Below are 27,417 nucleotides of genomic sequence, written 5' to 3' on the forward strand. Positions count from 1 at the left end.
AAGAGAAGGGGAAAGGGAAAAAAGGAAGAGAAAAGGAAACGAAAATGGAAAGGAAAGGAAGGGAAAAGGAAAGGGAAGGGAAAAGAGCAGGGAGAAAGGCAGCAGGAAGAGGAAAGGGAAAATAAAAGGGAAGAGGGAAGGGAGGGGGAAGGTCAGGACTGAGACTGGGGTCTCTGCCCTGTGCTGCCCGCAGGCTGTCCCTCTGCTCAGTGCGGGTCTATGTCCCTCTGTTTTTTCCATCCCGCACCCTATACACATGAGCAGAGGTTTCTGCCCCTAGCAGCAGTTCCTTTAAAGTTTGCGAATTGCCTCACATGGGGAGAGGGAGGAGGTGGAGGCTGTATTTCAGGTCTCTTTGGCTGAACTGGGCTTTCTTTATAGAAAGAACATGTCAGAAATGGAGGCCAGGAGCCTCATTCTGTGTTTTGCTGTGAATTCCTCTACATGTTCCTGCACCATGAGGGACAGTGTGACACCACAACTGCAGCTTTGCCGTGTACTTCTAAATGCCAAACTAGAATTATGAGGTGCTGATGCTTTTTGAATATCATAGTGCGTTGTCTTCTGGAGCTATGTGATGCAACCTCATTCTGTGCCGGCTGGTCCTCCACCTGCATCTCTCATCCCAAATCTGGGGTGGACTCCTCATGCCATGGCAGTAGAAGGTGGGGCTGATGTAAGGTGATGTGTTCCCTTTGATCACCAAAGAACAGAAATGAGGAAAAGTTGGTAGTAACCTTGATATACTTACACTTGTCACTACTTTGCTAAATCTTTATAGGAGTTAGGTTTTACAGAGACTTGTGTCTGCTAGTGCTGCTCCCAGGGCTGAGATTCTTGCATGTATTTTGTGAAGAGTTGTAGCAAGTCTTCCCTTGCTAGGAATATAATTTACAGTGTTAACAGGACAGGAAAAAAAAAGTTCTTAAATGAAGACATGGTAGTAAGGAATTTTCTGAGAAATATATATATTCTCACATAAGTTGCTTTTAGAAAGACAGTGTCCCATTGTGTCCTGAGGATATGTTGGATTGCACATATGGCTTACTAAGATGATCACTGTCATCTACCTGTTTGTTTTTGCTAATCTAAATAGTCTTTGGGCAGTCTTTTTTCTAAGTGGACCTGATTTTAAATAATGGTACTGTTTAAAAATAATAATAATTATTAAAAAAAAAAAAAAGCTCAAGTATCTTACATGTTTGGTCACTCTTTGGAAATCTATTTCAAAATGGTTTTTGTTTTCAGGAAAAATGGAGACTTCTTCCAGCATTTCTAAAGGTCAGTGTTATGCGTTCGTTTCATGGCATGAGTACTTTGTCTCCTTTCTAACTTCACATTCACCTGTTCTAGCTTTTGCTGTTTCTCAGAATACCTGTCCTCACCTTCTGTGTGGATTTTGCAGTTTTCTTTTTTTTTTCCAGTTTTGTGCAATTATGGATAAACTTGTTACATAGCTTGGTTTCTTGATTAATTTACAGATTAATTTGTGGAGGCGTCCTTTTAGAGGTTTCCAGTTTTGTATGGTCATTCCCAATGAACAGTGTGTGGGTATACAGATATATAGATATAGATATAATGGTTCCAGATTATGTTACTGTTTTACTGGCACTTGGAGACCCTATTTGTTATATAAGACTGTGGTGTTAGGTTTGTAGTTTTCTTTGTCATGGGAAGCATAAAACCACAGATTTGGATTCTGCAAAGGCTTGAACATATGTATATATCTTCTCTCATGAATGTGAGAGTTTGACTGAACTCAGAGATGATTAGTGTCTTAATTTCAGTGCTACTCATATAATCTGGTATTAGTTGAAGGGACAGTTCTGTATAAAATGCCATTGGGTGTAATAACAAGACTAACAAACATTTGGAAGTGAGGAATGAGGAAGGCAATAATGAAAATTGTATCATGAAGATGGCAGGTAGTGTGGAATGTGCAGAGGTACCTTCAGGGAATTGCAGCCACCTCCATGCCCGTTGTCAGCCTTCGGAAGTGTTGCCCTCTTCAGCAAGGTTCTTTTCAGCCTCACTTTGTTAATTGCTTTCCTTCCAGGTTTCGATACCTGCACTTCTCTTTTTGTCGCACCCTTGAGTGTTTAATCCTGGCAGGAAAACAAAGTTCAGAAGTCGTCTGCGGATTGTGTATGTTTTCACTCTGGTTCAGGGCTGTGAAGATGCTTCACGGCCCTGATGATTCCTGTTTCTGTATTTCTCCTGGCAACCACATGAACTTCCATCTCAAGCTTGAGCTAGTCTGAACATTGTCTGAATGCTTGAGACTGTGAAAAAGGGAGGGCTGATGGTTGTGAGGTGCAATTTACTGCGTGCTTTATGCCAAGTATATCCATCCCTCATTATTTCCAGCCAGTGAGCCCTTGACTCTAGGGCTACTGATGGTGGTCTCGCATTTCTGTTGCACGTTGGTTTATTTGTGCCTGCAGTGATACAATTCTACAGAGCTGATGATGTGCATTACAGTTTCTGTAGTGGAGTTTTCTTTCAAGAAAGCTGTTTGTATGACCTTATAAAAATGGAAAGGACCACCAGCCTGATTTCGAGACACTAATGCATTCATAATATTTTCTTGCCTATATCATATGATGTGCCATGTTTTTCTAAATTAGGAAAACTTATGTAAATAATGTTTCTCTGGAGTCATTCTTCCTTTGTCTTAACCCATGGAGGCTTCACTGAGCAGCTGGTTTTGTCATTCCAAGCGTCCCATTGCTTTCTAATAATTTAATGATAAACTGTTGCCTATCATGCAAACTATGTAAATGCGTCTGTTTTCTGCATGAAGTTTTAAGTCTTGTGTCAGTTGTTGAGGAATGTTGCAAAGCTAAAGTCCTCTGTGAGCATATAAGCATGTGTCTCAATATCAGCCAGCACTCTTTCCTTTTCAGGGCTGAATTATACATTGTGGTTAGGATAGTTATCCCATTTATTTCTGCAAACACCAATTTATTGACAAAATGAATGTTTCTTTTACTATTCCTTCAGGCCAGACTATTTTTTTGTTGTTGTTTTTGTTTGGTTGGTTGTGGTTTTTTGTTTTGTTTTGTGGTTTTGTTGTTAATTTGTGTGTGTGTGTGTGTGTATTTGTTTGTTTGTTTTTGTTTGTTGGTTTGTTTATTTGTTCAGTGGGTTTTTGTTTGCTTAATCCTTGATCATTTTACTTACTATAGCCCCTCACACCCCTTTTCATTGCTCTAAACACCTTAAACTTAAATCGTTGAAATGTACTGTATTAACTAATTACCTGGGGGAATAGGGTTCTGTTCATTCTCTGTAATATTACCCCAGGATTTGTTCTCTGCCTTCCTGCCTACAGATGAAACTCACATTTCTTGAGTGTCCTGCCCTCCTGTGGCTGTTTTCTTGCTTGTTGATGTCACTGTTTGTCAAGGTTTAATTGCAAAGCGACAGTAAACCATGGCAGATGCTCTCTGTTAATCCCCCCTCCACCCTGTCCTTAGATAGGAAAAACCTTCCTCTCAGCATAGAAAAAAGTCCTCGCTAAGGAAAGGTGATAAGAAGGAAAAAGGGAGAGAGACTTCAAGTTGGAAAGATTTTAAAACACTTTGCTAATGCTGCTAATAAATAGAGAAAATAATAAAAAATATACAAACCCCAATCTTGAATATACCAGGTAGCAGCATGTAACGCCTCCAGTGGTGGCGGAGCTGGCATGGCTGCAACAGCTGCAGGGCAGGCACCTGGATGTCCTGGGCAGGACTTCACAGCAAACCAGAAATTAGATTCAGGGATGCAGGATCTCAGACCTTGGACTGCAGGCAGACAGGCAGGGTCCTCTTCAGGTGCCAGCCATGGTTGAAGAGAGAGAGACCCTCGTGATCTTCCTCTTTTATAGGATGTACGACACGTATGGGATGGAATACTAAGTTGGTCAGTTTTAGTCACCTGTTCTGTCCACCCCACCTTGCAAACACGCTCCTCTCATGATGGAACGTGCAAAATTTTATCAGAATTCTTGGCTGTCCTAGCAATAAATCTAAACATGAGCTTCTTCAGCATTCCATTGGTCATCTTATCAGTCTGCAGTGCAGTTTCTGAAAAACTTGCAGTTGCTTAGAAGGTACTTAGAAGAACTTAGCTGAACAAAAATTCACTGAAAGAAAACTGGTCTTGTTTTTAACAAAACCAGGACACTGTTTCACACCCCGTTCTGTTCTGTCTCCCCTGTCTCACTGGCTCCCCCTCTCGTTCTTCTTCATGCCAGCTGCTCTTGTTAGGGTGCAGATGACTTCTTTCTCAAGCAGCGTGTCTGGTTAATTACACTATAAATTATTAAATTGTTTCAAAATAATGACATGCTGATACAATATTTCGACTTGCAATGGCTCTTGTTTGTTTATATGAATTTCAAAGTCTATTGAGTGTTTCCTTTGTGCAGTTACTGAATTACTTTTCTGACTCAGAGAACAATGACCGCTCTGGTGTAAACCTGGAAAAGTACAGTGTAGAACCAGACTGGTCATCCAGTCAGTTCTCAGTTTTGTCAACTGAAAGAATTTAGCACAGTTCGGAAAGGGCTTATAAATGTCTGTATCTTAATTTCTGTCTTGTGTGGTTCATATTATTGAAGCTAATTTTACTTGCTGCCTGCATATATTTTCCAGGTGAAAGGACTTGTGAAGCAGCACATAGACTCATTCAACTATTTCATCAATGTAGAGGTATGCTTTTTGGTGGGAAGCAAGTGGCTCTTAGTGCTCAAAACAGGCACAGGATTCTCTTTTATGTTATTTTTTATGTTATTCTCCTTTATGTTATTTCCCCTCTAGATAAAGAAAATAATGAAGGCGAATGAAAAAGTGACAAGTGATGCTGACCCGATGTGGTACTTGAAGTAAGCATGAAATGATTTCCATATCAGTAGTAGTGTGCGTACTACCACATGCATTTGTTGTTGGCTAGAAAATGTTTACAGGCATATGTGCAGGTATAAATCAAGAGAGTATTTTCCATGACTTATCTCTTGTTGGAGCATTGAAAGACAGGAAGATTAAAAGAATAATCATGTGAAGCAGACTTAATGGCCAGCTGTTAACAATACCTTATGCCACCATTTCTCTGTAATTTTAGTAATCTCAGATGACAGATGGGAGTTTTAAGAAGAAAGGCAACTTGGGGTTTATTGCATGTGCAGTTTAGATTTTAACTGACTAGAACACAGCTCAAATACAATTAATTACTTTGGGAAGAATCATTGCTCATTATTAATCAACCTTCGTTCATCAAAGTAACTTCATTTTTCAGTATATGTAGAATTCTCCTTCCTTCAGCTCACCTGAAAAATATTTGGCTCATTGCTCATTTTTGAACCGTTTGTATTACAGGTACCTCAATATCTATGTGGGTACTCCAGATGTGGAAGAAAGCTTCAATGTGACACGACCCGTATCACCTCATGAGGTATTGATGGTTCTTTCTGTTTTGTGTTGTTTGTTTGATCTTGGCAATGTCTTGGATAGTAGCTGCATATGATTTTGAGTACATGCATGCTACATCCGATGATACAATGCATTCCACCAACACTGTAGAAAAAAGCTTCAGAAATTTAAATATAATGTAACAAATGTAAATTTTTTCTTTTATTTTTTTCTTTCATATGCAAATAGCTGGATTCAGTGTTTCATGGTAACTGCATTTTAGTGAGTTTCCATAAAATTAGTGAAAAGTACTTCTTTTGCTTAATCTAGTGGCCTTCCTTATGACACAGCTGAAGTCCTCACACTACAATGTAGTGTTCTTTGATGTTTTTATTAACTTCTTTTTAATGTTAGCCTAGCTACTGTCTGCACCATAGGTCACTTCATCTCCCAGTTTTCCTTGGGAATGCATCACTCATTTCTTGTTTGTAGTTTTTAAGTCTGAGTCAAAGAGCAAACATGAAGACTTTGAGCAGAAACAGATGGAAGCTGATAAAATTACAGGAAACTCCTTATGGGGAGCATATTTATCTTCTTTACACTGCTGTAAGCATGTAGGTTAACAAATGGATTGTGTTCTTCTGGAATAAAGATACATGTTCAAGAACAAATGCTTCTGTGACAAATCAGTCTGTTGCTTTTGGCAGGGTATAAGGTAGATTCTGTACATATGAGAAAGCAATAAACTAAGATAAGGTTTGGACTTTTTAGGATTGATTCCAGGTATTTAAAGCCATTCTGTTCCCTTTAGAGATTGCTCAGGAACAAAGTATTTCTCTGGTGCTGCTGTGCTGAGATTTATAGCACTGCAACAGAGGTGTTGACAACTTCTTTTTGGCCTCAGAATGGGAACTGGGCTTGGAACTCGCACTTATTTACCTACATACAGCCTATTGACAACCTAATAAATCAGTTCATGTGTCAGACACTTTTTTCTTTGCTATATATACCTGATGCTTGAAGTTGGATTCCTGTTCTTGTTTTGTTTTGTTTTTCATTTAATATATGTGGCACACTCTATCATGAAAAACATTCTGTGCTTTGGAGAAATTCTGTAAGAAAGGCCATCTAGTGTCTGCCTCCTATGCACAACTGTGTTTCTGTCTCCAGTGTCCTGACCCCAGTCTTATTTAACTTGATGGAATGATTTTTAAGTAAGGCACAATTAGATGTAATACAGGATAGCTAACGGATCTCACAGATGTGTAGCTAACATTAAATCAGTAGGTCCAAATGTGTACAAAATGCAGATTTTCTATATGTGAATGAAATTGCATGCAAAAAGTTGTTTGTGGCTAACAACTTGTATCCAAGAATCCGGGTATTAAAATGCTTGCTTATTGTTTTAAAAGTGACTGTACAAGCACAAGAGGTCAAAATAAATGTTTTGTAGCGTGTATTGAATTTGACTTTAGTATGAATGCATCTCAGATTTATCCTCATAGATGCTTAATACTAGTGCATAATTTATTTTTTTTTCAGTGTGTTATACACACATGAAGGCCACAGTTTTTTTTCCTCAATAGGATGCTGATTAGGTCAAACCAGGGGTGCAATTTACAGAAATTAAAAACAAGCAAACAAAAAGATTGGATACTTAGGAGTGTGTCATTACATTTGTCTGTTAAAGGGTTATAAAATTCCTTCCCAAAGACACACAAAATGACAGATTTTCATAAGGGTGTTTTTACCTATTTCAATGAAATTTGAGAGTTTTTATATCTTTGGTTTAATTGAAGGTCAAATCGTGCCTGATCTCTAAGTATCTAGTGTAAGGAGATGTTACGTAAATGAAGGTGATACAGAAATACAAATGCTGGAATATTGCAGTTTGTAATTTGTGTTTTATATCTGTGTCTTGTGTGGACAAAGCATGCACAAAGAATCCCAAAGCCTTTTTTCCCTAAATAATAATAATGAAGCTGTCTAACTCTCCTACTTACGTAGTCCTTGTGGGACTTTAATCAGCTATTCATACAGATGAATTTCAAGTCATTAGAAAATGGAAATATCTCAGTTGCTTTTAAAGTCCGTGAACGTGCCAGGAGCACAATGGGACCTAGTTTCCTACAAGCCACAGCTTGAAAACTGCTGGTGCACATCAGTATTTTATTACTAAAGAAGTGGTTTGCTTCTTGATATGGAGAGAAGGAGCTTACACTTTGCAAAGATATTTCTATACAGTTGCATCTTCAATGCACAGCACAATCTTCATTGCCTTTTATTAATGCATGACATGATCAATACACTGAAAGACTATAGAACTGTAAATATACAAGTCTGAATACTGATAAACGTATAATCCTGGAGCTCAAAGGTATAGACAGAATGCTTAGTGAGATCATGAATGACCTGCTGTGAGTTGCTCTGTTGTATTCAACAAATGCAATAAACCTTGTCTCGCATGAAGATACACAATACCTTAGGGGCAAGCAAGAGTCATAGCATGAGGTTGAGAACAACAGACTAGAAAGATCGGATTATAAATGATTGAGCCTCAAGCTACGTAATGTCCTACATATGTATGTCCTGCTTCTCTTGCTGTCCCAGGAATTTGCAAGTGAATTCTGGAAATCCTTACAGCAAGTGATACTGTAGTGAGCCTTCTGTAAGTAATTTTTAGAAATGGTACTGTATAGTGAGATTTACTCATTCTGTTAGTAAGGTAGCATAGTGCTCCTCTTACTCTCATGTGTTTCACTTCTATCAAACTTCATACCACAGCACAACTCCTCAGCTGTTGAGAGTCTTCGTATAGAAATGTCCCTCAGCTGAGCACTGCTCTCAGAGCTTATGGCATGGTATGGTCTTTGCATCAGCTCTGCTGATCAGGCCTGTTTGTTTAATTAAATCTTTAGAAGTTATGCTCTGCAGTGCTGTCCTCTGAAGTCACAGATTCCCTGACTGCTTTTGAAACATCACAGTAATTTTATTTGGACGTTTTCTGTTTTGATTTAAACAGGAAACTGTCAAACATAGTCCAGGTACCATGAAGAGTTTGATTTCTTTGTGAGCACCTACAGGAGGCAGGGCAAACACAGGATGTTTTATGAGAGACCATATAACCATATGACTGTTCTCCTTTTAGTGCCGCCTGAGGGACATGACTTACTCTGCCCCAATTACAGTGGACATTGAATATACACGAGGTAGCCAGAGGATCATACGCAATGCGTTACCCATTGGCAGGTAAGATACCGTATGTCAAGCTTCTGGTATTTTCATTTGTTGCTGTGTTGGGAAGAGATTTTGCTGCAAAATATATATAGGCTAACCTTGCTTCCTTCCTGAAATAAAGTGTGAGCAGATAAGTCTTGGTGAACAGCTGTACAGAATGTGATTGCTAGGTTCTGCTATAAGGTTTTGTTTTGCAAAAGCTTCTGGAGATCTGTCTACTTCCAAAGAAGGATGGATGTTTTCTGTGTTTATATTGATATAAAACCAAAGAGGAAAATAAATGAAAGAATACTAGAGCTGCAAGTTGCATTATTGCAAAATGAAAATAATCATGTTCACTTTGTAGCCAAATTACTCAGTCTTTCATACATAATATGTAGAGATATGTCTGTGGAAGATGGATGCTAAAACCAGTAAAGCAAGCATTAGTTCTTCTATACGAGGTTGACCTTTCTTTTAGAAGTCAGTTGTTTTAGAGCCAAGGCTGAGCTTTGTGGAGAAATGCTGAGGATTTTTTTACTGGTTTTGTTTTTCTAAAGACTGTCAAATGACTTGAGTTTATTAGTATTATGAAGGACATCTTATATCTTAAAGAAAAAAAAAAGTATTGTGCCTTAAGGAGGAAAACAATCTCTTAAGCATACCCAAAAAGCAAAATACCTGGCAGTTGTAGCATTTATTGAAAGCAAAAAAAGACAAGGTTTCTTAAACACCAACCCTGCTGGCTTTAAAGGTCAGTGCCTTACAGAGATTGTTTACTGTGTGACTGTGCATCTTACCAAAAGCAGGAATACTAGCAGGAAAGAGAACATAGATACTTAACTAGCTACACTTCTTGTAGTGAAATGTTAAGGTTTCATGTAAAAAAAATACAGTTTAGCTCTGTCAATAGAACATGATACACAGCGATGCATTTACAAAACCAAGCTTCTGTAGCTGTAGTAACATTGTTCTAAGTCATTCCTTAAGAAAAAAATTTTTGGACTGTTTTTCCCGCCACTTTGTGTTGCTTCACACGCTGTTTGCTGCAGGCTTCTGTGCAAAGACACCAGAGAAATTGGAGCTACTGCTGGAGCAACTTTGTGCTTTGGTTATATTTTAGAGGCGTTATCTATTTGCAGCCAGAAGGTGTGATGGCAATGTGGGAAATCAGATGGGATCTAGAGTTTTCTAATTGAAAATGGTAAGAGTGGATCTGCGAGGGCATGCTCTTCAGTGGAGGCTGTGTGGGTTTTGGGGACCAAGGGTGTTTGCACTAGTAATCATTGCCCTTGGTGACTGTGATTGTCATGGGTGCCTATAGGAGCTGCATAAAAATTAAATAGGAAGCCTGCAGATTCTGCCAGTAGATGTCTAATTTCAAGACTCCCTTCTCAAACTACAAATTAAAGGAAATAAGGTGGGGTTAAAGGAAAAACCTGTTGTTCATAGCTTGCATGTGTTGTAATTACCTCGAATGTGTTTTCTTCAGTTTGTTCAGCATGTTTTTTGTTCCGAATTTGACTATTCATATTTTTCTATATGAATCTAAAGTGTAACTGATTTTCTTGCAGAATGCCTATAATGCTGCGTAGCTCCAATTGTGTTCTTACTGGGAAGACTCCAGCAGAATTTGCCAAACTTAATGAATGTCCTTTAGATCCAGGTACATTTGCACTCGTGTTTTTTCACCATCTGTGCTTTTAGTTTTAAATCTTTTTCAGCAAAGAAGTACCCCATTGGTATGTTTCTTGGCACTGGGAAGTTGTGATAGGAACTTCTCAAGTGAAACTAAACTTCTCAAGTTTGTAACTAAAAGAAATGGGCAGGCTTTTGAAAATAGTAAAAAATGGTTGACAGCAAGGAATGTTTGTATTTGCAGACAGAGTTTTCGACCATAAAAACAATACACCAGAATTTTGAAAAAGTCGAAGTCTATATAGTATTGTACAGTGATGTGTTGTATGGGAACAGAGATGGAGTTTGTTCATGAAAATGAAGTGGATCAGGAGAGACTGGGATATAATGGTGACCTCCAGAGCGAGAACTCTCATTTGCCGCCTTTTATAAAGTGAGAATAGAGTGTTACATGATAATAATTGAGATTTAGAGAGGGAGGGTTATAACAAGCTACTTACTTGTTCTCTGTCTGTTGTTTTTGAAGCATGCAGTGGCCATGTGCTGTGCTTGCTTGCAGTGGCAAGGTACAGTGACTTGGCGTGCTGTGCTGGAGAACCATTGATCGATAACTACAATTTAAAAGAGGAATCTAACATAGCGCATGTGCAGATTCCTTATATTGTCTTAGATACAACAAGGGCATTAAAATACATTTTTTAAAGTAATACAAAAAAAAATTTCTCCCTGGAGTGCCAGAAAGAGCAAGCTGATAATTACAGAAGACACATTCTCTTTATTTGATACCAAGCATCTGAAATGGCTAGTTCTTTTTCGATGTCCTTATGACATGCTCTTCTGACAGGCAATATTTTTACCTAATTTGTAGAGCTAACAATTCTATAACATCTTTTAATAAGTATGGTTACCTTACAGGTTTGGATTTTATTTCTTTTTTACAGCTTTACAGTTTTTGGTCTGCCTGCGAGTTCTTTCTGTCTGAGTACTTCCAAAATAAAATCTTAGACCCCCAAATACTGTGTGTGAGCTTAGAAAAAAATCTGTTTATTCTAGTGGAACATTTTCATAGCCGTTATAGGTTCCACAAAGAATTTGTTCTTTACTCTTTTAAGGGAGAATTCACCCTCCCGTTTTGTCCTTTGGGTACTTACTGTTTACTGTCTAATTTATATTCAAAGACATATTGAAAGAGGCAAGTAAGGTGCAAGGGTACTGACGTGGAAAAATCTTTCTTTTTTTTTTTTTGTTGAATAGGTGGCTATTTCATTGTTAAAGGTGTAGAGAAAGTCATTCTTATTCAAGAGCAGTTATCCAAAAACAGAATCATTGTGGAAGCCGATAGAAAAGGCACAGTTGGTGCTTCTGTTACCAGGTATGGTAAATGCCTGCAGTTACATAAGGGAAGTAAACCCAAAGCTTTCGAAGTTCATTGTTGTAGTTGAAGTAGCTGTGTAGTTTTCTTCCTAATATAGTTTAACGGGAAAAAGCTGCAGATATTTGGTGCCCCTCTCCTGCTATTGTCATTCTGTAAACTAAAACATCAATCCCAAAATCAGTAAGTACAGTATTCTCGCAAAAATCAATGCAAGTTCCTCATATGCTTCAGGATTCAACCCAGACTAGGAAAAGCAAGTTCTAGTTTGTAGCATAACAAAGTGCGCTTCCTAATTGATGGTGTTCGGTCCCATTTTGCAGCAAGTAACATGAAGTTACTGCAGTGGAAATTGGATGTAACCTTTTGTCTGACTCTCTGAATCAAATTGGTATAAAAGCTTTTAAAGGCAATTGAGAAGGAAACAAAACCCAAATATTTTGTGCTACACTAACTATTGAAAATGGCAACGTAGTCTGAATTTGGCCTTTCCCTTTCTTCCTCAGCTGAGTTTTTTTAGATTTTGTTTACCTTTTGGTTTTGTTTTTAAACTACATGCTAGTATAATATGGTGCTTGCAACCATTAAGTGTGAGGGCTGTTTTATCTTCTCCAGAGGCCTCTCATGCATCTCTCCTAGCTACTTTCTTGTTCCACAGTAAGTCTAGATGAGGTTAAACATACAATATAAAGTACTCTTATCTCATTGCTGTTGTTGTCACAGTACTCGTGCATAGTTTGACCTTGCTGGTTACATCTAAGTCGATGATAAGTGCATGCAAAGATGATTTTGAGAAGTACAGAGCTCTACTTGCTTAAGTTACGTATTGAACTTTCCCAACACAAGTGATAATACCCTGTTGCCTTGGAGTAATGGGATGATATCTGTCTGTTTTAATGTGATTTTCAAAAGAGGAGAAAGTGGGATTAATTCAGCTGAAAGATTGATCAAGCTTGATAAATTTTTCACAGAAGATTCTAGGAGTATCAGCGCAAACTTTCTGTTGAACATAATATATGTATGTTTTAAACTTCAGTTCCACTCATGAGAAGAAGAGCAGAACAAATATGGTTGTGAAACAAGGAAGATTTTACCTGAGGCACAACACTCTGTCAGAAGATATTCCCATTGCTATCATATTCAAGGTAACACAACTGTTGGTTTGGGAAAAAAAAAAAGCTGTGTTCTACCTCAAGAATGAAGATGGGCAGCAGTTTTCAAAAGTTAATATGTACAGAAGGACTTGGCAGGGCTTAGAGAATGCAAGCCTTTTTTCCCCTGAGAAGTCATCTTTATTGTTCAACAAAAAGGAGAGAAAAAGCTGCATTTTTCCGCAAGGAGAGCATTGCTGTGCCAAGACAAATGCTGCCACTCCCTTACTTCTTTGTAAGGTCCCTCTGCACTGCTGCCTCTGCTCCTGTTGGTGCAGAAGGTCAGAAGGATGTTCATTTCTTTTGTTTTGAGCTGTTTTGTAAACTTGTGTTATGGGTCTTCATTTCTAGTTTGAGTCCCCCCTGCCCCCACCTCTGCTGTGTGGACTGCTGAGTAGCTCAACACCCTTTGTTTCAGATCTGGGGACATGACGTAGCCATGGGCTCAAATATACATGACTTCCAGTCACAACCATAAACAAAACTGATAACATTTGGGGAAGTCTTGCAATTCTTAGACCTGTTTCTAAATCCTTTAAGCTTACTAGGGTGTCTCGCATTTCTTGGCAGTTTACTTCCTTTCCTTGTGAAGGAACTCTGCCTCAGTCAGAATGATGCAGAATCCCTGCCTGATACAGGAACACTCACCAGTATCTTCAGTGCAGTGAATGCATGGACAGGCATCACAGCTTGGAAGCCATCTCTGCTGGGACTGACAAGGGATTGTGAGAGGCGTCCACTCCTGATTCCAGGCAAGAATTGAGTATTTGCCCTGCCAGCTGAGCTGGTGATAGCATCTCTCATTTAGAATCATAGAATGGTTTGAGTTGGAAGGGACCTTCAAAGGTCATCTGGTCCAATCCCCTGCCATGAGCAGGGACATCTTCAACTAGATCAGGCTGCTCAGAGCCCTGCCCAGCTTGGTCTTGAATGTCCGCAGGGCTGGGGCATCTACTCTCTGGGCAACCTGGGCCAGTGTTTCACCACTCTCTTTGTAAAATTTTCTTCCTCATGTCTGGCCTGAATCTCCCCTCCTTTAGTTTAAAACCATCATCCTTTGTCCTCTTGCAACAGGCTGTTCTAAAAAGCCTGTCCCCATCTCTCTTACAGGCTCCTTTTAAGTACTGAAAGGCTGCAATAAGCTGTTCCCGGAGCCTTCTCTTCTCCAGGCTGAACAAACCCAACTTTCTCAGCCTGTCCTCACAGCAGAGCTGTTCCAGCCCTCTGATCATTTCTGTGGCCTCCTCTGGCCCCTTTCCAACAGGTCCATGTCTTTCCTGTGCCGAGGGCTCCAGAGCTGGACAAAAGACTCCAGGTGGGATCTCACCAGAGTGGAGCAGAGGGGCAGAGTCACCTCCCTCCACCTGCTGGCCACACTGCTTTTGATGCAGCCCAAGATAAAATCGGCCTTCTGGGCTGTGTGTTCACATTGCTGGCTTGTGTCATTTCCTGTAAAACTGCCAGAACTACTTTATTTCATGCTCTGCTTCTCTCATTTTAATTTGCTCAAGGGTGCACACAACTGAAGGTATAACCATGACCATTCCATAGCTGCTCAACGGGGCTGGAAGCAGGCTGGCAGCCCATCTGTCTGTGATACTGAGCACAGGGGCTACAGCCAGTAAAGGTGATGGGTGGACATGTGCTGTCTGGCTGCTGGAGAAGACAGCAGGGCACGGCCAGGCCTTAGACCAGGACCTGTCCTCCCCACAGCTAGTGGCTCTGTGTCCTGTAGGCTGCTGGTGGGTTTGCAGCCTGGTGTGATGCGTGTGCAGAAGGAGAGTGGGTAGCAGTTTTGGAGGCACTGTTCAGAAGGAAGGTGCTTAGGACACAGAAATGCCTCTGACTGGATCTAGCAGCCAACAGAAGTAAATCCTCTAGCTCCGTTCTTGTCTTAGCTTTGATGGTTTACAGCAAAGGAGGTTTGGATAGGGGTTAACCGCGCAATGAAATGAGTTGCCAGGAGAGGGCAGCACTTGCTCACAGCATCCCAGCAGTTTCTGCCAGCAGGGCTGGTGGGTTGGCATTGGCAACTGCAGACTTATCTGTATTGCCACAGCTCTTTTGCTGATTGAGAGTTGTAAGAACCTGTTTTCTTGTAGGAAGTGCTTTGGACTTGGTACTAGAAAGTAGTTTAATAATTGGATTTGGACTTGAGAAACAAATGTCTGCTATCTCTGGTTAAGCTAATATCTTCAAGTAGTTGGAGAAGATCATATGGTCTTAGTGACCAGTGTTAAAGGAGGTTAAGAAATGATTTGTGGGCAGAAGTGCACATAAAAGTGTCAGAACTAAGTTCACAATTTTTCTGTTGCAGGAAAGTGTTAATGTGGCTCTTAATCCATTTGCTCAAGTACCAAACAGCTGGATTCCACTTTCACTTACAGACTTTTATTACATTTTGTCACCCCCTGCTGGAGTAGATAAATACCTGCTCATAGAAGAGTAACTGCTCTGGGTTGTTAAGTCTGAGGACGTGGTTGTTGGGTTTTTTAAGCAGCATTGTACTGACTATTGGATCATCTTCTGACAATCCTTGCTCTAATTATCCCCCTGCCTATATGTATCTTTTATATTCTAAATAATGTTGCATAATTTTTCATTTATTTATTAAATAAGAGGTTACAGTTGTTAGAAGCTCTTGGCAGTAGTACTTGTCAAAGATTTATGTTGATTTAATCCAGTAGGGAATTAGCTGCACCCATTTTACCTATTATGTATGTTACTTTCTTGACTGGCACTTAACTGCACTTATGAGTGGTTGTTTTCCTTACATTTCCTTTAATGACGTGGACTTGAGGCATCATCTGTCCACTTTTGATGAGTCTCCAGCTGGAAACTAAAAATCAGCTTTGTTGTATTTAAGTACTAGAAGTGATGTTACAAACACTGTAGCCCTGGAAACTGGAAAATCCCAAACTTAAGGATCCCTGTGTGGCCTCAGCTCTCTTACATGGTAGTATTATATATATGAGATTTGTTGAAAAACCAAAGAGAATAATGCCTTTCTGCTGAGACCCAAGCCTCAGACATGGAGCACAGATCTTCCTCGTTACTAGTAATGGAGAGATGCACATCTGCAAGGGGCAAAGTTAAGCTGTGTAGACAATCTGAGGTCTGAAGTTTTGGTTGCATCCTCAACTTTTACCATGGTAACTGCTTGTGTAATTGTGTAAAAAAAAATAATAACTGAGAAGACTGACAAAAAATCTATTGCTCTGCATTTCATTCCAGACCAACATCCAGGCTGCTACCACATTCCACAGAGCTTTATGTTTTAACTAAGAACGTGTCTAGTAATTAGTAGAGGGCTGTTATCCAGTGCATGGGCCAGCTAGGGGACAGTTTTGTCAGAGACTCAGTGGGATAAAGTTGGGCAATTTTGGATTCTCTTTCTAATCCCAGAGCATTAAATGGCCCAGTATTCCTGCAAATGACTTAGGATGTCGATCAGGCACAGAAGATCAGTGTAGCTTTACAGAAAAGGAAGCAAGTATTGAAGATCTATGATATGTGGGTTTAAAGCTACCAAAGCTGTAAAGTGGAGATGTAAAGGAAGGGCTGCAGACTAGACAGCGTTATAAATTCTACCTGCTGAGGCATAACATTCGTAAAGAACTCCCTTTAAATAGAATCTGAGATTACTTTCATGTTTCACGCATGAGTCATGGACACATTTTGGCTACATGCTAGGGCCAGGTCTGGACATACAGTGTTCCACATACTTTCTTTTCTTTCATGGAGAGGGAAGATACCCAGGTACATGGGTTGTAAGGAGTGGGGGAAGAGTAGTGTGGTCCCTTGATCTGGGTAGCTGGGGGGACTGGACTGTGTAGTATCACCCTAAAGGAGGCATCTGCCTTGCAGTTCATCCTCATCCATGGTCTATTCTAAACTGCAAGCCCAAATGGCCTGTTCTGCAGTTTTTGCTTTTCTGCCATCCAGACCTTAAGGATCCTTGCAGTTGGCATATTTGGAGATTTAACAGCTAGTTTTGCTGAACACATACAATTGTGGCTTTGTGAAGTTTAACACATTGACTACAGCCTACAAAAGGCATGTCCCTGGTGCTATTCTAGGACAGAGCTGAAGTGTCTGCTCTTCAGATGTGGGGAGTTAGTGCTTTCTTGCTGCGCTAGCTTAAACACTTCTTCCCTGACCTTTCTTCTTAAAGGTGACAGAGGCATTTGTGCAGCCCTTGTATATGTAAATGCAGTTTTTGGATTGAAGTAATGCTATAAATTGGACAGGTTTGCTCCCAAGGTATGTGCTTGTTGAGGTTTTTAAAGGGCTGTTAACTGCCTTGTAATGGGAAACAGACACAACTAATTTGCTTCCAGCTTACTGTGTAACACTGCTTCATTAGTTAATACACACATGCAACCAGAATGATACTTAGGATGTCCTGAGCTGACTTGCAACCCCAAGAGACCTTTGTTTTAGTTTGTGTCAGTGGTGCACGGATCATAGGGAGGTGTGAGTGGTGCATAGTAGGTTTTTTTTTATTATGTCAGACTATGAGCTATGCGTGCTTTATCTAGGGCAGCTCAGACACTTCTAGGTAGTAATGAGCATTAGAGGAGGTGTGGAATATTTGTGTGTTTCTGTCTTGAAAAACATCAGCATTACAAGTGAGGTGATGCTGCTGCTTTTGCAGGAAGCTTCCTACTTCGCAGGGAGTTAGAGCTGTTCTAAGATAAGGGCTGTTTTTCTTTTAAGTATGTGATGTTGATTCAGTAGGCTTGAATGAGTCCTGGGAGCTGAAGTAAATGAAGGTTGCATGCTGCACCGAAACTGGTTGAGGAAAGAACAGAATTACAAGTAACTAAGGGGGACTTGAAAGTTGAATTTTACAACCTGGATCATGAGATGAAGTATCTTTAGTTTATGTAGGAGCTATAAGGAGCTCCTCAAGGACCTGGGGCAAAAGATTGGAACAGCAGGTCAAGTTTCATTTTTACGAACTTACATTAGTCGTGGAGCTGTTAAGATGCAACTCTAGAGGAACAGCTGAATGGTGGTCTTACTGGACCAGCAGAATTACAGGTTCCCATGGCTGCAAGTTTCATAGCTCGTATCTTTTGAATTATGAAAGGTCCAGACCAATTCTCTCTGTGTTGTCAACCTTGAGCTTCCCTGACGTCTTTTTAATCCAGTCATCTGCCTGTCTCCATTCTGTAATTTAGCCTGATGGACTGCAGAGCTGCATGCTAGGGAAGTGCCATGGAAACGCCTAGACATCATCATTAAGACACGAGCCGGGGGAGGAAGAGCTGGGCTCGCACTCTCTCATGTGTACCTGTGTGTGTGCACACGTGTGTGGCAGCAGAAACCTCCAGCTTTAGGCAGCAGTTGACTCCAGTTGGACCACTTTCTTCCACTTGAACGCAGGATGATCTGGATATTCTGAATGTTTGATTTGACTGGTGTGTCTTATATCTATTGACTACTAGCCTTCCAACTGTGCTCTTCAACAGCCCTCTCCTTCCTCATTGTTTCACTGCTACTGTTAAGTTATGGCTTTGCAATGTCTGCTTCCCCACCACCCGTCCGTAGAATGATCCCTTTGTGACATTGCCTCCCAATCAATAAAAAAGCCAAGACTTTGTTAGTTCTCTTTCCCTCAGCTTTGTCCTGGGTTTATGAGCACTTTAAGTGTAGGACCCCTTCCTACTTCATGTGCCCTCAGTATTTCTGTAACACAAGCAACAACCCAGGAATATTTTGTTAGTGATGTTACGGACTAATTCTGGAATACTACTGTTTTGTTTTTTTTTTTTTTCTTTTCCTGTAGAAGTGCAACGTCAGGGTCAAATTTACTAAGAAAAAGTGCTAAAAATACAAATCTATCTCATACCAGCATGCACCAGTTGCTTGCCCTGTTAGTGTTGCATGTAGGTGGAGTTGTGTGTGCAGCTCTGCCCATGATTCTTGAGAGCACAGAGGAGAATAAATGGGCTTACTTTTAGGCTATTTTATCAGCACATCTTTTTCAGTCATCTTCTGAAGTTTTTAGTCATTCCTCATAAAATAATTTTCCCCAGTTTGCACTTATCTAACAATATAACATAGATTATTTGGTGGTGCATCCCAGATTCTCCCACACACAAATTCAGAATTCTCAAGTGAGTTTGCTGCGCAAACTTCAACTACAAAATCTACATGGGCATAATGATATTTCCTCATGTTGTTGTTTTCAGACTTTTGATGAGAGGATTCATCAAGTTAGAAGAAATCATCAGCTCTCATTAATTATTGTGCCTATGTTTTTTAATGGACAAAAGAACAGAGTAGAACTGCAGGTTGACTTATCATTTTCTACCTGATTTGTTTACTTTTTACATGACTCATGATCTGGTTGCCATTCTAAAGTGAACCTGGTGGACAGAAATTGGGTGATACCTTGTTAGCTTGCATTTGATATGGTTTAGATAAATGTATTCCTGGTATACATGCCTAGAATGGCACAAAGCTTCCCTTAATAAAACTTTTTTCTTCTGTAGGCTAAGTGCAATAATTGTATGAGTCCAGTTGTGGTTCCTAAGATGGTTTGCTCATCAGGTATTAAGTCCTAAACACATGGAAAATTACTGTTGTGAAGCTTTCGTGCCTGTGTAGACTTTCTAATGAGTCTGGCTTTCAGGTTGTGAGGGATTTTAGCTTCTCTGCTGAGGTTTTTTGACTACTGTATGGCCTTATTTAAATGGGTGAGGAAGTGTAATATCTGAACTACAGCGATATCACATGGGCAAATTCTGGTTCTGAAAAAATCCTTGAGATCAGAGAGGTGACTACTTTGTGGGAGCAAACTATGATGAAACACTCTTACCTGGTGAAGGAACTGTGTCTTGATTTGGCGCTCAGGTCTGTCCGAAATGGTGGAATTGTGATCCATGTTTTGCACTGAAACAGAAATATTCTCACACTGTTATGGGTTTGTGCTACTTTTGCACTGCTTTTAATTTCAAATAAACTGCAAGGTGAAGAGGCAACATTAGATTAAAGGAACTTCAGCCCTCCACTTCCTTGTTGAAAAATAAAGAAAAATGAAACAAAAAAGGAAAAGTATGTGTGGGGGAAAGTTGGATACATCACAATTAGAGCAAGTTTTGCAAGGGGTTAATGTTAGCTAGGTGTTAAGCAAAGTGATACCCAAAGAAGAAAATAATAAGGGAAGGTATTTGTGCATTTTTGGGGAAAATGTAGCTTTTTGGTACACTGCCAGTTTTTAATAAGAACCAGAATAACTAAGGTCCACACAGGCCATTATTTACAATGGTCTTTGTGGCAGGCAGTTTGAAGCATAATATGAATGCAAACGTAACTTCCACACAAAGTCCTGAGAAACATAACTCAGCCAGAAGAGGTTTAGTGAGATTATTCTGGGTTTTTTTGATATGGCAGAGCTCCAAGCAAATGTGCGAAGAGGGCAGCTTTAGCACCATCTGGAATCCACAAAGGCCTTTGCTGCTGGCTGCCACCTTGAAACACTTACTGATAGAGAGATTTTTCTAAACCTGTTAAGCGCTTTCTTAGTTTATTAAAGCTTTTTCCGCAGTATAAAGTCTAACAAGGTGTCCAAGGATCAGTGAAATAACAGAATCGCTTTCTAGTGGAGTTGTGTAGTGAAGTCATCTTCTAAAAGCAGAGTGCTGCAAAGGAGGTAGATTGTAAATGTTTCCCAGATAGGTCATGCTGCATCACAGTCAATGGGGTTTGCAAAATCACTTGTGGTAAGAGACCATGTGTAATATTTTAAGAAATTTTACCTTTATTTATTGTAGATTCTGACTTGCTTCTCATTGCTACATGCATAGGGTTGTTATTACCTTGTATTTCTTTTTTCCTTAAGAAAGCGCATAGAATTTAACTCCTGTCAGTGAAGAAAAAGACGCTCTCCTATGAATGTATGTGTGTGTTCCTGCTGCTTATCAAGATTTCCATTTAGCATTCTTCCATAGCTGGAATATGTGCTGCCAGTGCCAGATGGCACAGTTTCTTAGAGAAGAACTAACTCTTGCTTAGTAGTAACGCAGACAAACAATACCAAATTAGCATAAGCAAATGTCAGTGAGTTAACATAAAGCCTGTGCTATTTCTGTCTTTTCTTCTTTTCCTAGGCCATGGGTGTTGAGAGTGACCAAGAGATTGTGCAGATGATTGGCACAGAGGAACACGTGATGGCTGCATTTGCTCCTAGTCTGGAAGAATGCCAAAAAGCTCAGATTTTTACACAAATGCAGGTGTGTCTTTTCACATGGCAAGGGACCATAAAATTTCTGAGGACCCCGGGTATTGACCCCTTTGCTGTGTCAGCAATCGTCATACACTTTATTTAGAGGTTTGGTTTTTGGGAGTTATTTTAAACCTAAGTCAATAAATGCTTTGTTTTCGGAAGCACAGGGTTGTGTCTTAATGGATGTGACAAGTAGTGATGTCCTTAAGATTAAAGTCTTTTGTTGAGGACAATTCCCATTTTTTAAAAAGGAATCACATGCCCCATTTTGCAGAAGCCCCGTTACTGTGGACACAACCATTTCATGATGAGTAGATGTTCTCCTCCAATTCTTATCTCTTGTATAAAGCCCACAATATTGGCCACCCTCTGTCCTGCTAAAGAGTCGCCAGAACTCTTTTCAGCTCGTGTGTACCTTTTTAATTAGCCAGAACACAAGACATTTTGCTGGCAGCATTTCCATCATGTACGTACTAATCTGATGGAAGAAGCTTTTGAAAATTAGTCTTATTTCTGCTATTTCATTGTAAACTTTATCAAATCTTTCCATGTGTGATGTTGAGTGTTGTAAAGTGAACCTTTCAAGTTTGCGTCTTAGTGTTAAAGGTAGCATGAAGGCTTTCCTAATTCAGAGTCAGAAGAGTAAAATGGTGATGCTGGAGGAACGCAGAGAAACGTGAAGCATCCAGGGAAGTAAAAAACCAGAAATACAGAACTTACTCTGTGCAAGAAATATCAAATGAAATTAAAAGAAAGAGAGCTATTTGGGGAAGAAGGCAACAGGCAGGATGGTGTGTCATTTAGTGGTGGGGTTAGTTCTTTGGCACGGGGGTCATGGCTTCGTTTCCAGGCAGGAACTTTTTGTGTGGACCCAGATAGTGTCTTTGATTCATCTGACCCTGATCTGCAGATTTATTCCATTTCTTAGGCAACTGGTGAGATAGTAAGAATCCATTAATCATTGCAAGGTACTTGTGGAGACAGATATAGATGTCAGACAGTAGCATGTGTGACTATTAAAACAGTGAGTGTCACCTCATAGTTTAACATCTGAATGAAACTTATCAAGTACACAAAAGAGCTGAAACTGAAAAGTCAAATTAAATACACTAGATACCTTTGGAATTTATAATATCTAGTCTTCTTCCTAGCTCTCTGCAATCCCACTTCTTTTAATATTGTTGTAATCATACCCTTTCACCACTTCCCATTCTAAATGTTACCAACATATGATAAACAACATGTTGTATATTGAATTATAATCAATTGTGTCAATATTCAAGATTTTTTTTTTTTATTAGCATCACTTACATGTTTGTTATTTTGCATTTTGCTTGAGGTTTGAATCATCTGTGGCTAGTGGGATTGCACTGCCTGAGGAATAGATACAGATCTCCCTGTGTGTGTATGTTTGTATAAGTTACAATTCTGAAATTAAGTCGGGTTAATCTTCCCCCTTGACAGGCACTGAAGTACATTGGAAACAAAGTACGAAGGCAGAGGATGTGGGGAGGCCCAAAGAAAACAAAGATGGAAGAAGCGCGAGAGCTGCTAGCATCAACTATTCTGACCCACGTTCTTGTATGTAATATTGTTGGTTTTTAAGCTAGAGTAAATTTGTATGGTTATTTATGGTGTGAGCTTTGTTGACAAGGAAAAATGTATTTGGTTGCTTTGTACCTGAGATAAAGTAAATAATCCTCAAAGTGGAAGATTTAGATTGAGTCGAAAGTGATCTATATATTATGAAGTACTGTACCATTGAGCTACTTACCATACTATGCATTTTTCTGCATAGCTAGGCAGTATCAGTGGTCAGTTCAGGACATTATTCTCATGACCAATGCCTTTATTTTGATTTGTTTTCATTTGCTATGTTTTTCAATGTCTCTAATGTATAGTACTTCCAGCATTTTTTAAGAAGTACACAAATCCCTTTTATAACTCCTCAGTCAGCTCAGGTACCCATTGATTTAAATGGATGTGTTTGTCTGAATAACAACTAAGAAACTGATCCTGAAACACCAGTATGTGTGGTGGTTTGTTTTTTTTTTTTTTTTTGTTTACAGGTTAAGGAATTCAATTTTCGTGCCAAGTGCATATACACAGCAGTGATGGTGCGCAGAGTAATTTTGGCTCAAGGAGAAAATAAAGTAGATGACAGAGACTACTATGGAAATAAGCGTTTGGAGCTGGCAGGGCAGGTGAGTTTTTACTTCAGAGCAAAGTGCTCTTTTCAGGTTTTGTTACTATCTGCTTTTAAAAGATGCAGAATAAGGAGCATCCCTGTTGTCTTGATGGAAGTGTTTTTCTTTTCATTTTATTTTGTTGGCTTTTCTCTGTTAACTCATAGATACGCTTCCCTAATGGAGGCTAATAAATTATATCCTCACTTACTTCGCTATTGCCTCTTTATACCAGATAAAAGGACAGAGCAGTGTAGATCCAGCATCAGCTCTAGTTCCATCGTAACACTGTTAGTGCCAAGAAGACAACAGTGAGATCCATCTTCCATTGTCCCCCTCTAAGCAGCTGGGTCAGGAAATAAACGGGGGCCAAGTAGGTGTTTGTGTATCAGGTCCAGGCTGTCCCACTGTGGAGAACCAGACTTGTGTAGCAGCTCACAGAACAGCCACTCAAGCCTCTTGTAATTTGGAGAAGCCCATAAGATTGCTTATTTGTTGTCAGCTGCCTTTTTAGCCTCTAGAGTAGCATGAATTAACAAAATAAGTGGTTTAAAGTTAACTTGAGCAACTAATGAAAGTGAAGTGCATAGACTTCTGCTTGCAGAATTTTGGCACTGGAGGCAGAAGCCGTAACAAACGGCTGTGAAGGAGAGAATGGTTTGAAGTGTCTGATTGGCACTGTTCTTCTGGCAGTTCACAGCTCTTGGCCAAACTACCTTCTCCTAATGCAGTGGGAATTTGCCTGTCAGGTGAAGGAACAGCTTAGTTATTGTGGCATGGATTTTTTTTTCCTCACCATGTGTAGTTATTTGACTAACCAATATAGATTAGGACTGGACATCATTGCTGTGCTCTGTATTAACTCAAGTTGGAATTTTTTGGCAGTCAGTATCATCTCTGGTTATTGATCGTGCATCAGAAATTCAGAGAAGTATACATAATGCACCATGTTGGAGAAACTATGAGTTTCTGCTCCCCACATAGTTTGTATTGGGATTTCTGTTGCATCACAAGTAACAATATCAGTTCTTTTTTGTTCCTATCCAGTGGGAATTTTCCTCCTATTGTACTTTTTAAGTGTGTGCTTGCATATTTTCTCGTACTCCTCCTTCCCACCCTGCCCTGTCTTCCATGAACACATGTGAATGTGCACAGGGAGTGCACAATCATTTCAGAGTAAAAATATATGCTTTGCTTCCTAGTTTTCTGAAAAAAAAAACCCTAAGGTGACACTCCTGAAGACATTCTAAGCACAAATACAAGGGGAAAAAGAAAACCCTCTTAACCTGTTAGGAAAAAAATCCTTTATTCAAATTAATATGTTGGCTGTTCATCAAACTTTTGTGCTGATGCAGAAAATATTTCTAAAGTGTAAGAAGCAGTAAGAAGACATCAGTGAAATATTATAATGGGGCAAATATTGTAAGCTGTAATGGATTTATTTGATTTCTGCTGTAATGTTGCTGTAGTTCAGTATGACTGTAATCAGGGAAATTAGTTGTTGCTTTGTTGTCGTATTTCTCTTATGTAACTGTATTGAAGGAGTAGTTTGTTTTTCGTAATATTTTTAGAGGCAGAAAATAAAGCAGGTAAAAAGTTTCCTACAAGTTGTAAGAAAAAGGCCTCCGCTCACACAGATGTTTGCTGATGACAACCAAAGTAATTTTAAATTTACTGGGAAGAGGTTTTAAATGTAGAAGATCATCATAACAAAGTGAATGTGTATATTTTCTACATCAAGGAGAACTATGCAGGGGGTGTTTTAACACTCGATTAAGAGTAGTTCTGGCTCCCTTGTGATATTTTAAAAAGCTGATTTCAAGCTAAACACTTGAATTCTTCTCCACCACATTGTGTGATATTAATTTGATTGGAATACAGACTAAAAAGTGAGAGAGGTTTTCTTTCCAGTTTCTAAATATTATTGTTTAGTTAGTATGGATGAAATGACTGGTGGGTTTTGGTGGTGTGGTTTTTTATTTTATTTCTGTATTTTTAGTGCTAGCGTGTTCCTGGAATAAAAATCCTGTTGATTTACAATTTGAATAAAGAAAAAAAAAAAAAGGATTCCCGTGTGAGGAGAAAAACATAGCAGTCTAAACAATGTAAAGACATAAAAGGCATTGTGTTTATAAAAATGTGTGAAAACAATAGCTGCTAATTTCACACCCCATGGGACAAGAGAGTACGAAATGTGCTTTAGCTTTAGATAACAGGGTTGTATCTGCCGGCCAAGCTGGTTTACAGAGCTTTCCCTTAGTCTCTCTGCCACTAGAGGCTGGGTAGGCCAGGTGCCAGCTGAGGTGTTAGCAAAACCTACCGGTTTCAGGCTTAATCTTTTCACCTACCTTTTCTCTTTCCTTAATGTGTTCATTATTTGCTAAGCATTACTCTGTTCTTTGTCCTCATTTTTTTTATTTTTTTTTTTTGTTTCTAATGCAGCTTGCTTTGTATGGGTGAGATATGGAACAGCACCAAAATCCGGCACCCTGGAAAGCAAGGGATTTCTACCCTGTGACAAAAGAATACCGCCTTGACTTCAGAGATTGCCTAATCCCAGCTGTTCTGATAATATAATTAAGGCTGCCTAATGTCTTTAATTTTGCAACCAGTTTGTGTGAAAGGGAGAATTTGGCACTCTAAAGGCTTAAACGCTAAATAGCAATCTCAAGGCGCCTAATTAGAATTCTCTGACATTAAGCTAATTGGTGAAACTGTATTTCAGCAGCTTAACTTCTTTATTAATTTTTCTTAGGATTTTCAATGAAAATCAATTGATGAGCTGTCAGAATTTTTTTTTCTTAAATATAATTTGCTCTTCAGTTCTCCTGTCTGAAAGGCCCTGGACTAACTATGAAATTCGTTGAATATTATCACTGGCATTCCATCCTTTTTCTTTAATCACTTGCTCTTGACCTAAATAATGTGGTTATTGTGAGACTCTGCTTTGCCAGATAGTCAGAGCTCTTACAGACCGAGAGTCTGTGAGTGACATTAGCAAAGTGTGGTGCTTTTCTGACTGGGAAATAGTAGCAAGTTGGTGTACTTGGGGTGTAACTTACTTTATTAGTTCAGAGAAGAGGAAGGGTGGCGTGGCTTTATAATCCCTATGGCCTGTGGAATTAGGAGATTTCATTTTTCAGTTTTGTGATCAAGAGATCAAATATGGAAACATTTAATAAGTGAGGTTTTTTTAAAATGTTCAAGTCTTGCTCAAACCTGTTGAGATTAAATGTATACCGTGATTGATTTTGAAAGAGTCTAGTTCTTATTTGACAAGATTATGAGACATCTTAAAATTGTGCACATTCCTTGCTTTTACTTTTTCCATAATTCTGAAATACTTTCCTCATAATCTAGTTTTTGGAGACTCCTCTGGGTTCTCCTTCCTAATATGACACTTCATAAAAGATGCTTTTATTTCTGATGGAAATCTGATTTAAATAAGCTGTGACATTGCAGGTGAGTTGCAGATGACTGGTTTTTTTGACAATGGTGAGAGAGGGTATTGCCTTGTAAATGTTAAAGGTACTACAAGTATCAGGAAGGGGAAAGAGTGTCTACAACACCTTCCTCTCATGCCAAGGCCAGGTCTAAAAAGCCCCACTTAACCAGTTCTCAGCAAGAACTCTCTGTCCAAAGTGGAAATAAGGTTGCATTTTTGTCAAGGTTTGACGTGCAGTGTGTGTTATATCTGGTTCTACAATTTAGTGACTGAACATGAAGTATTTCTTATGTCTTGTAGAGTAGACTATCCAAGGTGATCCAGTCTTGCTGGACCATGAAGGCCAGTGTGTCGAGGGTTTAGATTGCAGGGGTGACAATCAAACCCTGGCAGATGTATTGTTAACCTCCTCTCCCCCCCACTTCTCCCTTTTGCCCCTCCCTCTTCCCCCTTCCCACTCAGGACAGGCGATCAGGAGGGAAAGAAGGACAGAGAGAAGAGAGTTGGAAAAATTAAAGATGTTTTACTAATGCTACTAATAAGAATAGAGAAAATAATACAAAATATACAAAACCAATCTTGTAAGTCTCAGCAACTGCAGAGCCGGCACCCAAAGTCCTGGATTAGACTCTGTAGCCAACAGGAGCTGGATTCAGTCTGTCACTAGGCCTCAGTTCGCAGGGACGACCAGCAAGGTCCTCTCCTAATGTCAGCCCTGAGGAAAAAGGGAAAGGGATGAGATCCTCGTGATCTCCCACTTTTATATGAGGTATTCAC

The 27,417-nt window shown here is 39.5% G+C and overlaps 1 protein-coding gene across 1 annotated transcript in view; it reads left to right on the forward strand.

Annotated features, from left to right (window-relative positions):
* POLR3B (RNA polymerase III subunit B) overlaps nucleotides 1-27,417 on the forward strand; it is an 83,436-nt gene that overhangs the window by 686 nt on the left and 55,333 nt on the right. The window contains exons 2-12 of the mRNA XM_065859689.2: nucleotides 1,249-1,281; nucleotides 4,644-4,700; nucleotides 4,809-4,873; nucleotides 5,364-5,439; nucleotides 8,545-8,645; nucleotides 10,187-10,278; nucleotides 11,505-11,622; nucleotides 12,659-12,767; nucleotides 20,894-21,016; nucleotides 22,474-22,590; nucleotides 23,079-23,213. Coding sequence (XP_065715761.1) covers nucleotides 1,249-1,281; nucleotides 4,644-4,700; nucleotides 4,809-4,873; nucleotides 5,364-5,439; nucleotides 8,545-8,645; nucleotides 10,187-10,278; nucleotides 11,505-11,622; nucleotides 12,659-12,767; nucleotides 20,894-21,016; nucleotides 22,474-22,590; nucleotides 23,079-23,213 — 1,026 coding nt within the window. The remainder of the gene's footprint in view (nucleotides 1-1,248; nucleotides 1,282-4,643; nucleotides 4,701-4,808; nucleotides 4,874-5,363; nucleotides 5,440-8,544; nucleotides 8,646-10,186; nucleotides 10,279-11,504; nucleotides 11,623-12,658; nucleotides 12,768-20,893; nucleotides 21,017-22,473; nucleotides 22,591-23,078; nucleotides 23,214-27,417) is intronic.

Source organism: Patagioenas fasciata, chromosome 1, assembly GCF_037038585.1.
Source record: "Patagioenas fasciata isolate bPatFas1 chromosome 1, bPatFas1.hap1, whole genome shotgun sequence".
Classification (NCBI taxonomy): domain Eukaryota; kingdom Metazoa; phylum Chordata; class Aves; order Columbiformes; family Columbidae; genus Patagioenas; species Patagioenas fasciata.